Source organism: Grus americana, chromosome 3 (assembly GCF_028858705.1).
Source record: "Grus americana isolate bGruAme1 chromosome 3, bGruAme1.mat, whole genome shotgun sequence".
Lineage (NCBI taxonomy): Eukaryota > Metazoa > Chordata > Aves > Gruiformes > Gruidae > Grus > Grus americana.
In genome coordinates, this window is record NC_072854.1 from 93,309,142 (window position 1) to 93,324,806 (window position 15,665).

At 38.8% G+C, this 15,665-nt stretch overlaps 1 protein-coding gene across 4 annotated transcripts in view; it reads right to left on the reverse strand.

The window, feature by feature from the left end:
- Positions 1-15,665, reverse strand: part of KIF6 (kinesin family member 6) — a 175,319-nt gene that overhangs the window by 19,268 nt on the left and 140,386 nt on the right. For all 4 annotated transcript variants that reach the window (XM_054822544.1, XM_054822543.1, XM_054822542.1 and 1 more), the window contains one exon: positions 936-1,020. In XM_054822544.1, coding sequence (XP_054678519.1) covers positions 936-1,020 — 85 coding nt within the window. The remainder of the gene's footprint in view (positions 1-935; positions 1,021-15,665) is intronic.

Consider the following 15,665-nt stretch of genomic DNA (forward strand, 5'->3'; position numbering starts at 1 on the left):
AGAGCAGCCCTGAGGAGAAGGACTTGGGGGTGTTGGTGGATGAGAAGCTCGACATGAGCCGGCAATGTGCACTTGCAGCCCAGAAAGCCAACTGTGTCCTGGGCTGCATCAAAAGAGGCGTGACCAGCAGGTCGAGGGAGGTGATCCTGCCCCTCTACTCCGTTCTTATGAGACCCCATCTGGAGTACTGCATCCAGATCTGGGGTCGCCAGTACAAGAATGATATGGAGCTGTTGGAGCAAGTCCAAAGGAGGGCCACAAAGATGATCAGAGGGCTGGAGCACAGGTTGAGAGATTTGGGGTTGTTCAGCCTGGAGAAGATTCCAGGGAGACCTTATTGCAGCCTTCCAGTACTTAAAGGGCCCTACAGGAAAGCTGGAGAGGGACTGTTGACAAGGGCATGTAGTGACAGGACAAGGGGTAATGGCCTTAAGCTGAAGGAGGGTAGGTTTAGATTGGATATAAGGAAGAAATTCTTTGCTGTGAGCATGGTGAGGCACTGGAACAGGTTGCCCAGAGGAGTTGTGGATGCCCCATCCCTGGAAGTGTTTAAGACCAGGCTGGATGGGGCTTTGGGCTACCTGGGCTAGTGGAGGATGTCCCTGCCCATGGCAGGGGGGTTGGAACTAGATGGTCTTTAAGGTTCCTTCCAACACAAACTATGCTATGATTCTATGATTCTATGACATTAAGCTATTTATTTTTAGCCATTAGCCCAAGCATAAATTGTCCCCACTCATGTACTGTGGCATCTTACAGACAAACCAACAGCATATACACAAATTTGAAAACTATTAGTGAACCACAAAGCTGACATTTTCAAAATGTCAGAGAAAATCTTGAGGGTAGTTGTGTGTGCAGAATTGTAATTGGAATACACTATCAGTATAATTTATCTTCTGGAGGATGGCAGAAGTTTGAGGGGGAAGCAATACCTTTTTTTTTCTTCTTCAATTTGTGTTCGAAGTTTCTCTTCTACTGGATCAAGTGTATTTAGCTCTTCAGAAGGACTGGAAACAGCTATAGGAGAAATGACCAGATGTAAGCAATGACCATATGATGTCTAAAGAAGCAACTTTTAATTAGAATAAAAACTATTTTTTAAGAGGAAGGTAATGAAATGTGGGTCATTAACCTTTTGTCACTTCTGTAAATGTTTCTTCAAGTTCTTTATTTAAGCCTTACTTAGTATAAGAGACACTCAATAATTTTAGTGATTAGGTGCTTTATTTTTTTTTTTTTTCAGTAAAGACTGGAATATTTATTTTAGATATGAATAAAAGTGAGTTTGCCAGTCCATTTTAAAAGTTCATCTTTGGCATAAAACCCTACCAAATGCATTCAACCTGACAGTTTTGGCTACAAAGACAAGACCGGAAGAAGCAAAGTTGTCATGAAAAGAAGATACAACAGTAGCTGTGCTGATGCCTGGAAATACAGTAACAGAAGGAAGAGTAAAAGACAAATCCTGAAGGAGAAATTAACTTAGGTAAGCAATAAATTCAGACAATTAGTATAAACAAGGAAAGTGTCCTGAAACTATGTGAGAATTTTTTCAAGGTAAAGGAGAACTGAGGAAATACCTTATGAGTAGCGTAAGTTAACCTAAGAAAGCAGCTTAGGATTTCCCTGTCTTATAACCAAGCTAGTTAGCAGGCAATACACAATCTGCTTATTCTGAGAGATGGCAAAAAAATCTTTCCATCATGGGTTATAAGTTCAGCAGTGAAAGGAAATGTAAAGTTACCTACTAGTATTACAACAGTTTCTATTTTTAGGATGAATGAGAATAGTTTAAGGTTCCCAAGAAAACATTTAACCTTTTTAACTGAAGAAAAAAGAAAAAACCCAAAAGATTTGCTGTACAATACATGCAAGTTTCCATCCTGACTGTCATTTCTGCCAAGAAAATAAATTCTATGTCAACCTGTCACGAGGCCTGAGGAGTGCAACCTCTCTTCAAGCAGAGGAATTCTGTCTGGAACAAGAGGGCAGTAATGACCCCTCTCTGCCTGTCAGTGTGCCAGCTGAAAGCATTAATCTTTTGTTGTTGCAGCCTGTAGCTTAATATAGATGAAGCTGAAAAGCATTTTATTTCATTTAGAGTACCCAGGTCAAGCATGTTAATACAGACAGCCAAGGTGGACAAAGCCCATGCCCAATTCTCGTTTCATACGTTGAAAGGCTTTGCTGGATGTGCAGGTTACAAAAGAAGGATAGGGTGAAGACATTTGTGGTGGAGACGGTACCCTCAAAAGTATTAAACTACTTGGAATGTCAAAGTGAACATGCAAGCCAGGAGGTGCAAACATCACGGCAGAGGAGATGCTATAGCAGTGGCATTGTGTAACAGGTTATAACCAAGCACAGTAGATAATTAGGAGGCCATAATAATCATGCTAGAACCATTAAGGAAAGCAGTAAACCTTCCAATGATTACAGGGGATCAGAATTTTCTGATTTGTCAGATTTCATCCTCAGGAGGAGGCATAACAAGGAAAAGTGCAGAGCTACACAGGGAACTCGAGGGGAGACACTCTGCAGATCTCCTGAGGGTCCACACTCGTTCTGCCCTTCAGAAATATGCGGCATCCAGCCTTGAGAGCAATGTGCTTTTGTGGAACAAACTGAAATGATTTAGGGAGTTACTGCCTCCCAAGTGAGCCATGCTCACAGACCATGTGAGCATCCTTAATACGTTCCTGTGCAAAGCCAGCCAGGCTTAGCTTGAGCTGTTTCAAGCAGTGGGACTCTCCCGAGCACACTGAAGTGCATTTGGCCCATTCGCACAATCTGTTATGGTGTCTGAGTTCAGGAGGTAGCAGCTCTAGCCCCTTATAATGAAGGGAAATAATAAAGAGTGGAAGACTGTAACATCTTAAAATGTTAATGCTGTTTCTGAAGTGAGAACTTACCTATGTGAAAACATCACCAAATTCTGCTAGTCGTTACGGAGTGATGCAAGGCCATAATATTGCAGCTTTCCTTCCTGATTTATTTGGACATCTAGTACTTGGAAAAATATTTTTGCACTAGCCCTCAAAGGGCAGCCAAACTTACACGGAATTTGATCACTTACGTATAAAAACACCGAGAAAAATGTTTTTCTGCTGCCTATTATACTCTGTAGAAGGAATTATTTGGTTGTAAGTTACCCTCAGAAATAATAATAATAAAGCCTTTTATATGATACAAGTACTTCTATGCAACAGAGGCCCCAGCATCCTCAACCCTGCATGCAGCTACGCCCATTATCTCTGGCAATATGCTTGTGATAAAAGCAAGAAACAGCACTGTGGGCAAGGTGAGCAGCACAAAGCTTTGTATATGCACACAGCAGAAAGAGATCAGTACACTGCAAGCTGATGTGGCCCCAGCAGCAAAAATAGCATTGCATCTTTCATCAAGTAAATGGCTAAAACTTAGGCATCCATCAATGTGTTCCAGTCACAAAAGCAGAAGAGATCTGATCACAGCGTCAGGTGAAGTCCAGTGGTAAGTCAAATCTAGGACATGCCTACTTGGGGACTGCTTCCTAAGTTCTCTGATGTCTTTTCCCATGCTGTTGCAGTCTCCATTTCAGCTTTTTGTCATGCTTGCTCATTGAAACAACACGCTTGTGAATTGAATAGCAATCTGCTCTAAAGACTAAACTTTTTTGAATCTGCCTACTGTAATATATACAGATGAAGACATGGCTCTTTCCTAATGTTCCAGGCAAAAGAGATCTATGGTCTGGTGGAGTGTATTTCAATCCTTTTGTTTGCTGCTGCTTCTGCCTTCTTGTTCCCTGCCACTTCGTTCTCCCCTCTTCCCTTTACCTTTCCTCAATCCCCGCAGTGGGCTCTTTGTGCCCCTGGGTTTCTGCTGCTGCACCTCACACCCCTCTCCTCCCACCAACCCAGGCAGCTCCCACCAGCTACAGCTGAAGGTAGGTAGCTAAGGCAGAGGTTACTGGCTCGTTGTATCTCACGTCTAATGTTAGCATTCTTCAACAGGCAGGGTCATTTATTTTAAAATAACGTGAGAGGGACAACTGAGTGAATAGACAGTAAAATGTCAAAGCATAATATTTACTCACAAGTTTAAGATAGATACGTAAGAAGAAATACTTTCTTTTTGCTACAGGTTTTTATTCCCCTAAAAAGTTTCCTTTTATTGTATGTATCATCTGCCAGCCCATGCAGAAACAGAAAATATTTATTGAAACGTCAAATCATTTTATCTATGTATTAACCACATATATATGAAGTACATGTAAATTAAGAAAAATTGAAAATTCATGACACCAACTTTTGCTCATACATATTAAAAAATTTGCAACACATGAAAAAGAGCAGAGGTGCTACTGCTGAAATATTAACTACCAGATATCACTTCTGCAACTGCATAGAAGGTTACAAAGTGCTACCTGCTTTGTTCACTCAGGGTTGACTTTTAATTAATTGATTGACAGTTTGGCATATGAAACTTGATTGTACAGTCTAGCTCTATGCTTTTAGCACATCAACTGAGATCAGCCATTCAGCTGATGTGCGGTATCACACACACTTTTAGTGCCCCAGTGGTTTCTCCTGAGAAACAAATGCAGTTGGTGCAATTTGATCCTGGATAATGCAGACCCAGGTTTCAGGGGTGCCAGGGAGGTATGATGTGCATGTTTAGGAAAACATTGCCTATGTGTATACTAGGGGTTTCTGTTGGCATACCTCCATCCAATTCTGTACAACAAAGTTATTTCAGCAGAAGTCAGCAATGTACTCATAAGGACTATTAGTTCCTTTACATTAGCATAACTGCACATACAGCTGAGTGGCAAAACCTATGAATCCTACACTGTGAAGTCTTTTGTTAAGAGTACTAGGTCACATGAAGTAAAGAAGAGATTTTGATAGTGCTGCATTGGGTAGTGAAATAGCTAGCAACTTTTATTTTTATGTCTAGGCTGTTTTTGTCTCATCTACAGATACAACCCATTTGGTGAAGTGAGGCACAGGATACAACTGATACCAGCTGCCTGCTTAGAGAGGGAGGTGAGCTCTGCATGAGTTGACACTCAATTCATTTCATAAAGGTTTGTGATTTTGGCTTGTATTTTTCATAAACAACATGGTAAGAGGCATTTTAAGATATAATTATTTTATTCTAATGAAAGGGCCAATTTTGGAGCACAGGAAGTAGTGAATTTTACAACACATTCCACGTCACCAAATCACACAGTACCAGAAAGAAATTATAGCACCTGCTAAGTGGATCACTATTTCAAAGCATTATGGCAAGCATGGATGAAAAACATTACTTCTAGGATGAGATACCAAGTGCTATCACCATAGTTTACTGCAAGCTGGCAACAACTTGAAGTACTATGGCAGATTCTTGTCTACAGTCAGAAAATTTTGCAAGAAACTCTCTGTGACCCTGAACTTTATACTCTCTGGGGTCCTCATATATTTCTTGACCTGAGTGTATCCTAGAAGTCAAACTCCTAGGGATTTATTGTCCTGTGCCTCAAATAACATTGTGCCCTGCCCTCCAGCTGTACTTCTGCAGTCAAAGATTTTCACTTTTTCACTGGAGAGTCTTGTGTTTATCTGCTTAAATTTATAGTCACTTGAAGTAACCAAATTCAGAATTGACTTCAGTATCCAGTTAATATTTTTACTGCTTTATTTATCAGCTTTCCAGCTTTTGGCAAACTTGGGCTTTAGTGCTTTCAAACTGGAGCATATGCTGTCATTTGCGTCTTTTAAAAAGAACTACCCATCCCTTGTTATTCAGGACTAGCTTGCAAGTAATTCTCCCCTTCTTTTTTCTTATTCCTGTTGTGGGCCTTGTCGCCGGGCACCACGTGTGTACCTTATCCAAAAGCAAAGATGGGTATGCACAGTGAAGCTCAGGAGAAGATGAAATACTCTCATGTCTGGAAGAGTTTCTAGTATGGGTTTTAGAGCAATTTACCCCTAATCCTAATGTAATAGATTTTTTATAATTTCAGCCAGCTGGTCATAGGCATACAGTGAAACAAACTGTCCTATATTCAGTACTTTACAAGTTAGTGCATGTGTGTGGGATTAAGGGCACATGTATTTTGTTGATTCTTATTTTAATCACTGAATTTAGTAAAAGGGTCCATTGGTATGCTGCTTTTCTTTGTATCATTGTATTGTTTATTGTTTTACTGGCTTAATATTGGCTCAAACTAACTGACTTGCAATGCACACCTGGAAAGCAGAGCTATTTTTTCTAGTCTCTGTGAGCAGTTTTGGCTAAATACAGACTCACACTTAAATTCCCTCAAGTTTCTTCTTTGAAACTAGTCATCTATATATTTGCTCCTGAAAATACACAGCATGTGAAACAAGGCGTTGCCTTCATGTCAGCTGCACTCGAGCCATGAAAGTTTCTGAAACCATTGTGGCTAAAAGTTCTCTGTTGGTTTCCAAATATACATGTACAATATACTGGAGGAAAAAAAAAAAAAGCAGCTTCAAGTTTAATATGTTCTGTATAAAACAGTTGATCTAGTGGAATAGTAACATAGCTGGATCTTAATCAGGAAACCCCTACTAACTCAGATTCTTACCTACACTTAATAAATATATTTTACCATTTGGTTACATGAGATTGTTGTTGCATCATGTATCTTGTTCATAATATTTGGTAAAAACATAGCTGATATTTGAATGATCTTTCTTTGCCTCCCAAGAAGGGGTATGGTTTCTCCTCCTTAAGTTTTGAGGCTTCGCTAGTATTCATTTCTACAACATCCAAGAGCTTTCATGGAAAAAAAAAAGTCTCTTTGCTAAGTTTTGTCACGCTCTTCTTGAAAAAAACAGGATGGAAAATACTTCTGAAGTTGGATGCTTCTCATGAAGATCAGACATTTAGGAATACACTGCTGCCAATGTGCAGACCACAGTTGCAATAAGACAGCACCATAACTTTTATAAAGCAATGCCTGGTCAAGATAAGAACTTGACTGACAATAACATAGCACAACTTTACTGAGAATATGAAATATCTAAGGGTGCTAAAGATGCAGTCACACCGAGTGTCACAGAGCATAGAAGAGATACTGAAGCTTAGTGCATCCATATTTCTTGCTGGGGATTCTCAGTTAGGCAGATGTACAGGTCTAAGTTCTAAGAAGCGCCAGCCTCACTGTGCGTGAGCAATATACATAGGCATGCACAGTAAATTCTGTGCTTGCAGGTCACATTTAGGAATGCAATGTACACAGCAGCTGTGGGATCCAACTCAACAGGACTGAGGTTTTCTAAAAATAATGGGTGTTTTACCTGCATTCTGTGTGGAACCCTGGCGGTGGTGGTCAGTACAAACGCTTGTGACAATGCCCAGAAGCATTTATTTTGGACTGTACGCTCAATTTATAGCAATGTAATTTGAAAGAATATTAAGGAAAAATAAGCTTATGTGTTTTATACTTAACTGTTTCTGTTTCAGCTGTGTATAGGTATAGATGGGTCATGCAACAGATGTGTCACTTCAAGTTAGACAGTAAAAGAGGTTTTGACCTTGATTCAAGAGGTGAACACTAACCAAACAAATGTATATGGTAGTATAAGCCTGAACAATTTTGATCTTTCTGCTATAAGGTATTACTAGAAGACCTTTCATCTGCAAGAGAGAAGTAGAGGAGATGATGGAAAACAGAAAGCTAAAATACACCTTTACTGGTGAAATCAATATATTATGAGCATGGGGTTGCACCGTACAGTGGTTAGTTTAACCCTTGCCCGAAATAAGACAAAAGGTGTTGGGCCTGAAGCACCTCTATCACAGATCTGATCTTTTTTTTTCTGCACGAATAGCAGAGAACATGTGCTAAGACCCCACCTGGGTTAAGTGTACAATAAAGATGAAAGTACTACAGAAGTTTTGCTTCCACTCTCCCACCTGGCTATGCCATTAGCCCTCTAAAGGAGTTTCCCAAATGCTTTTCTAAATTTTGGTATGATGTATGAGTTTTCCAGAAAATTTCTCAAGCCACAACCATAGATTTCATGTCAGCAGGAATGTTATTCTTTAAGAAGATTCACTTTGACATTGCTCAGTGTTCTGGCACAAGTGCTAGATCAGGGCCATATGCAACCTGGGCAGTTGTAGGGACCAGATGATTATATTTTTGGGCCCCTCTGTCCCTGCTGGCCACACTCATATCCCACACTGAGCGCCACACTTTTGCTGGTCCTCCCACGCACGTACCCTGCAGCTGTAGCTGCAGAACAGCTAAGCTGTGTGTGCTGGGCCACCAGCTCAAGAAGGTGCAAGAAGTATACAGGTATTTAGGCCTTTCTCGTATCACGGGCAGCTCTTTCCTATGACCTATGAAGGAAAGGACATAGAGCTCGATGTTCTGGCAGCTGCTGGCTGAATTACACTGTACTGAACACTGAGAAGAGACAAACCTGACATATCCAGCAACAATTACAACTTATCCACAAGATTCTTATCTGGAGAAGTATATCCAACCTCTGCACATCTGTGGGATATTATTGGTAACTACTTGTTCCAAGTCAATATTTTCTTTGATCTTAAACATGCAAAAATTTTTGAGCAAAGAAATGAATTAATTTCTTTTAGCCTTTTCAGCAAAATGTAAAATGGAAGAAGTTTTTCACCAGATGTGCAGCTTGTTGTGAAACACTGGATATCACATTAGCCATGCTATGTGTCATTCACTCCTTGTCCTGTGTTTTACATGATCAGATGGAAATTGCTGTTCTAGGTCTGACCTTTACCTTGAAAAAATCAAAGCAAATACGGCTGTGAAAGAGTTCCATTCATTGCTTATGGTTCATTAGATTACAGAACATTTGTTTGTTACAAAGATTGCTCACAGAAGAAACCTTCACTGATACAGAACTAGTCAAACTGCCCAACACACTCACTGGACATGGCCAGAAGAAAGAAGTTTGCAGCACCTTAAACTGTAAGTTACTCTTAGTTATCCTACCAGCTTTTCAGAGCCAACAGAAAGAGCCAAAAGAAAGAGCCATGGCTCTGATATACACCGAAGCTAAAGCAAACAAGCTTAGGCCTAGAATCAGTAGACTGTGTGCCTAAAACCAAATTTATTTTTTGCTTACTCCACCTCAAGTCCTGTCTTAGAATTACAGAATCACTCTGGTTGGAAAGCAGCTTGGAAGTCTGCATGGTCCAACCTACAGCTCAAAGTTGGGTGAAAACTTAACAGATGAGGTTGTCCAGACAGGTTGTGAAAAACTCCTAGGACAGAGATCCTGCAAACTTCTCTGAGTTCCTCTTTCAATGTGTAACTACCCTCACAGCATCTTTTTCCTAACATCTTCCTTTTAGTAGACCAAATTAGAGAATTGAGAGCTTCATCTCCCAATTCTGTCTTGCTTACTTACTAGTCACCAGAAGGAGTCTCTAAATAATAATAATACAATTCACACTGAACTTTTCAGTATTTCAGAAGAAATACTTATTGCAAGAAAGCTTACAGAGACTGCAAGCTGTTCCAAAACCAGTGAAATGCTAAAGTCAATGTCAATAAAACTGAGAACTGGATAGCTGTGCTACAAGTTCATGACTCCTAATAAAAACATCACTTGATCCAAAGACGTCTTTGCTCTTTTTTGAGATCTGATAAGCTGGAGTGGGTCACATGAGAACTTTAATAGGAACACATGAGTAATCTCAGAATTTTCTGACAGTTCAGGAGAACATTTTTGTAAAGATTTCCAGTAAAGATGCAGTTCTTGAAGACAATGAGAGAGAAAACTCATGGCTGCCTCTATAATTTAACATTGCACCTAGTAAAATCAGCTAAAAAGAGTAACAGAAAAACCACAGCGACAGAAAAAACTACAAAAGACCCTAGAAACACTGAAGAGAAACTTACGGAAAGAAAGGTCTGTGTGGGCTCGAGACCTGAAGGGACAGATTTAAGAAGTGTCTTCTTATTAGCATATACTTCTACAATTTTAAACTTCATTCCTACATAATACTGAGATAAACCCAAAATGTATTACCTAAGAAGAAACCTCAAGTACTGCTGCAAGGGAATCATTGCTGCTTGTCTAGCCGCTGCTTTGAATCTGTGGTTCTTTTTCCTGACTGCGATCATCTTTACAGAAAAACTTGGTACATACAAAAATACAAAAGCTCTTCAAGAGCTCAAAGTTTTAGACTTATACTGTGCTGACTTGAAACGCAAAATGGCATGTGAAACCAAGAGAGTAACTCTGTTATGGTGTGTAACTTCATAGTTACCACAGGCTTTTTCCCTTCAAGACAAATCTGGAGCAACTACAATGACTTAAATACACTGCAGTAACAAGAAGCTATAAAGATCCTCTATTGTACTTATAATATCTTATATAACTACTTATATATGTTTTCAAAATTATTTGTCCATTAGTATTTCAAGCATTTGTTTAAAAACTGATTTGGTGACTATTTCTAAAAACACTTCATATGTTACAATAATTGCACAAAGCAAATTCAAAAGTATCTTTATCTTTGTCAGAGTAAACCTCTTAGAAAAGGCAAAGAGGCACTGGTTTCTGAATTGTCAGCCAGTTTTGCTATAGATATCTTTGTCTTAGCAATAGTGAAAAATCATCAGCTTTTTTAACAAGCACAACCTTACCAGCTTTCTGTCAGTCTCAGAATTCAAAAAATGAACCTTAATGCAAAGTATCTCTGATTTTCTTTCCTTTGAAATAGAAAGACTGAAGAAATGAAACCCATCACTAAAAAGAGTGGCCTTGATACCACTAGAGGTCACCCTAGGAATAAAATCAGTGCCCTGTGTGCACAAGAGCAATGAACTTTTACAAAAACACCACTGCTGCTTGAGATTTCAAGCACAAATATATATATGAACATAACTCACAGAAACATCGTGCATATCAAAAATGTGAATTTCTAAGAGAAATCTTTCCCTATTCTGAGGCCATTGCGAACTGACTACGCTTCTTTTTTCTTTTTTATTTTATTTTTTGGCTAAAAGTAGCATATTTTACAGACTGGAAATACATGAACCCACCTACACGGTTTTAGAGAGAGCATCCTCAGATGCCTAGCAGCACTGGAGACATATTGCTTTATCTCTTGTAAAAAAAAAAAAATCTTAAAATTCTGTATTCAAACAGATTATTTCTCTGAAGTGCTTTATTTAGCCCATACATAAGATATCATTTTTCAGCACCAGGAATGATGGTCGTAAAACAGGCCATCTATTATTCTCCATGGACTGCGTTGGATTTGTGTGGGAAAACACAGACTGCCGCTTTCCTCAGCTTCTGTCATTTTGTGATTGAAAACACTTGTGCCTCTTCATTTCATGGCATTAGCACAGATCAAGACTCTTTTGCTTCATATGAACAGTTAAATGGCATCTCAGTTGCGAGATATAAAGCAGTGAAAGAAACTGAGCTCATTTTATTTAAATATGGATTTATTTAAATAAGATATTAACTCTGATGCAAACCAGCAGTTTGGAAATGCTATGTGCTTTCCTTTCACACAGATCACAGCAGATGAGTTCAAGACAGTTATTAATTATTAGCCTAGTTAACGTTATATATGTCTGTAGGATGCTGATATGGTTGCAGAGAGAACTATCATACACTTCCTAAACATACCTTACACCCTCACTAGATAAAAACCATGGTGACCCAGCCTTTCTAGTGGCACGGGCTATATTGGAAGCATTCAAGGTCAGGTTGGACGGGGCTTTCAGCAACCTGGTGTAGCGAAAGATGTGCCTGCCCATGGCAGGGAGGTTGGACTAAACGATCCGTAAAGGTCCCTTCCAACCCAAACCGTTCTGCGATTCTACGATATCTCACTCTGGACAAGTGGGAGCCGCAATTTCCAATTCTACCTCTCCAGATATGGAGAAATGAGTCAGACAACATATTTGCATCACATCAGGTATAGGATATATGGTAGTGGCAGCTCCTCAGAGCACCACAAACTAGTGCATTGGAGGAATAGTTCCTTTGGCATTCTTTCCTAAAAAATGGAGGGATTATTCCTGCAGTAGTACCCGGATGCATTATACAGCACTGTCTGTCCCTGCTTTGTTCTGGTACTGATCATGCTGTTCTTTCACTTCTCATCATGGAAAGGTAAGGGAGCAGAATGAAACACGCTATAAAGAAACACATAGCAGGGTAGGAACAAGGGCATAAACTGATACTAATATGTCTAGAACCGGTATGTAACTGAAAATGTAGGAAAAGATGATGAAGACAAAGCTATAGAGAGAAAAAAATAAGGAGAAAGCTCCCTGGTTTTGCTTAAAACAAACGTGTGTTACAAATCCAAATATAGAAATAACAGATGCCAAAATCTTTGCCCTCAGGCATTTGCCACTCTATATCAAATGCTGGTATGCATTTTCAGGGATTCAAATATATCTGGTATTTCTGACTCACCTAGTCATCTTGTTTTTCATGAGGAATGGGCTTTTTCAAAGGGAGTTTGCTAAAAAAAGGACTTGGGAACAGGTCTTTGAATAACAGCAGAAATATAAAATCTTATTTCTAAAAGCCAACTTACAAAACCTGGGAAAACAAGGGTGGGGTTTTTTTTTAATAAAATGTTGATAAAACTGGGCCTTAATGCTGAAATCCTTACTAAGGATGCAGATTCATTACAAAGATCCATCACTACCCATGTTAGATTGTACCTATTCTTTTTCTTTTCAAATAGCTCTACAGAGACAATGGAGTTGGACAGAAAGAGAGAGATTAATTCGGTCCCAACAAACCTCCCCAGAAGCAGAAAGGTTTTGCCACCTCTTGATGTTTTCAAGAGAATCCCAAAAGAACTTACAGGTTGCTACTAGCCTAGATTTCAAAACTTGCATAAAAAGAGAAGGGAGGCTCATGGAGAACTAGATGAATAAGAAAAATATTTGAAATGGAAAGCTGGAAAAGCTGCATTTCAACTAAACTGATGAGTAACTGCAGGCAACCGAAGATGCTGCAACACTGGCTGCAGACCCTACCATTCATGTTAATTTAGAAAACACATTTCATACTGCACGTACTGAATGACACTTCTGTGTATGAAGCTTTGTCAGGATCTGTTTGAAGCTGACTGAACAGCCTGGCAGACTTGTAGATTTACTAAATGTTTCTGCTGATATGGACGGATCAGCCAGGAGTACGTTCAAGGTTTGTCCTTAACTTCCAGAGCTGACCCAACAGAGGCCTCAACTCAAGATGTTTGAATAGCCAAAGCTGTGCTAGTCTTGGTTCGCTCGCTTCTGTTATGGAAAACTATCGTACAAAACATGCCTTTGCTAGCATGACTGCATCTCCATAGAAGTATCTTCCCATTACAATATGTCACAGGATTTCCCAAGGCATCAGGCAGGTCCAACTTAGGATTCAGTCTCCCCTAGTGGTGGTAAATATTATTACATTAGCCTGTTTGTAATCATGTTCTATCAATGCAAAACTGGAATAAGATAATGAAGAATCAGGACCTGTATTTTACTGAAATGCTAGTTTAAAGCATCGTAAGGAAATGCTTCATTGGAATCATATAACATATATAATTTTCCTTCTACAACATTGCAAGCCCCAGGGAAAACTTTTGTTTCCACTCTTTTCTTCCATCTTTTCCTCCCAGAAGCATGCTGGTGACCCAATGTTTTTGCTCTGTCAGTACTTCAATACTGTGTACATTACTTCATTTTAAATACTGCCTAAAAAATGCAGTTAAGCATGCAAAAGGAGTTTTAAATACAGCCTAAAAATGCTGTTAAGTATGTTACTCTGAAAGATCTTACTGAATAAAAATAAGTTATTTCCATGATAAGATTTTCTTACAATTAATAAAGATGAAAGTCACACTGAGAGTGAATCCTTGCAATTTTACACAAAGTATTCGATGTTTCTGGTTGTGTACTGAAAAACATGGAGCGCTCCCTTGCCTCCAATGAAACCTCCCATCTATTTGTGTCCTATGTTAACTCCCAGCATATGGCGTTTTAAAAGAGATAGCTAAGAACAATGGGCTAAGTAGTGGAGTTTCCATTCAATAAGAAATCCACATCTTAAGCATAGCCATGAGGGAAACAGATCTACATGGTTTAAAATCCAACTAGAACAGCTTCTTAAAAAATTTTAACCATAAAATGCTTTAAGTTAAGGAAAAAAAAAAGGCAGCTGGAAGATGTTAACTTGGTTTCTAATTGAAACAATGGTATGTTTTATTTCATGTTGGGATTTCAACAGACTCTTAATTAGACTTTTTACCATGTAGTTTTCATTTAAAAATATCTTGATGACATTCTGGTCATCAAGAAGATCCTGAGGGACTTGACACCTGTAACTCCTTGGAAGAACATTCATCCAAAAAGGCAGGCAGGCAAATAATACTCCCCAACTCATAGAATAAATATTAAGTCAAAATATCCAGATTATTTAAAAGAATAACGAAGGGGGGAAAAGAGTCTGGAAAATACTTTGTGCAGTCCAGACTTAGTGATGATAAGCAGATAGCAATGCTCAAAACAAAAGCCAAAAACACATAGGTCGCCTGCTATATTGTGGAATACTAATAGAATATTTATAATGTGAACGTATAGCTGGTAAAATCACTACTATGTCATTTGCTAAGGACATGAAAAAATTATGCTTACCTATTTTATGAAAAGCAGCTTATGTAGTTATTGAAAACAGCATTTGCAACACAATTTTCTATGTAGTAAGAAATCAGTATACAAGACCAGATTGTCAGTCATGCAGATTTGAAACATACAGTCAGAATACATCACTTCATTTTTTAAAACCCTGAATAAGGAATTCTCATAAATGGCATTGCTATGATTCATCTTGATGTAACTTCTTAAAGTGGCACAAAATTAGTAAATAGACAATATTAAAACCTAGAATGAATTAAAGAAAGAATTCCATGTTATACTGAAGATAGCACCTTTAGATTGAACTTCAGATACTAGAATAGAATAGAACAGAACAGAACAGAACAGTCCAATTGGATGGGACCTATAACAATCATCTAGTCCAACTGCCTGGCCAATTGAGGGCTAATCATGTTAAAGCATGTTATTAAGGACATTGCCCAAATGCTTCTTAAACAGCATCAACCACCTCTCTAGGAAGCCTGTTCCAATGTTTGACCACCTTCTCAGCAAAGAAATGTTTCCTAATATCATGTCTGAAACTCCTCTGATGCAGCTTTGAACCATTCCCACGTGTCCTGTCACTGGATACCAAGGTGAAGAGATCAGCAACCTCCTTCACTTCCCCTTCTCAGACTGATCAAAACAAACTGAGTTTGACTCCTGGGCTCTATTGACATGGACAGCATTAATTTTCAGAGCTGATTTTAAAATAAAAATTAAAAAAGGATAAAGGTATAAAACAGTAGCATCATCAACAGAGTTTGAGATGCATGGCTAAATTAGAAACAGAAAGGGGAAACTATTTTGCTACTCTGCAGTAACTTATTTTCCTGACTTTTGGGAGAAAAGAAAGCCCCCATTTTTTCTCTTACTAAGACACAAATATTATTTGCTGTGTTATGTATACATAGAAATAAAACCATCAGCTGCAATCTGATCTGAGTTAGGTCCATCTTTTACGTGAAGATCCATGAAGGCAAATTTTGGGATTCTTTTATGGCTCGAAGTA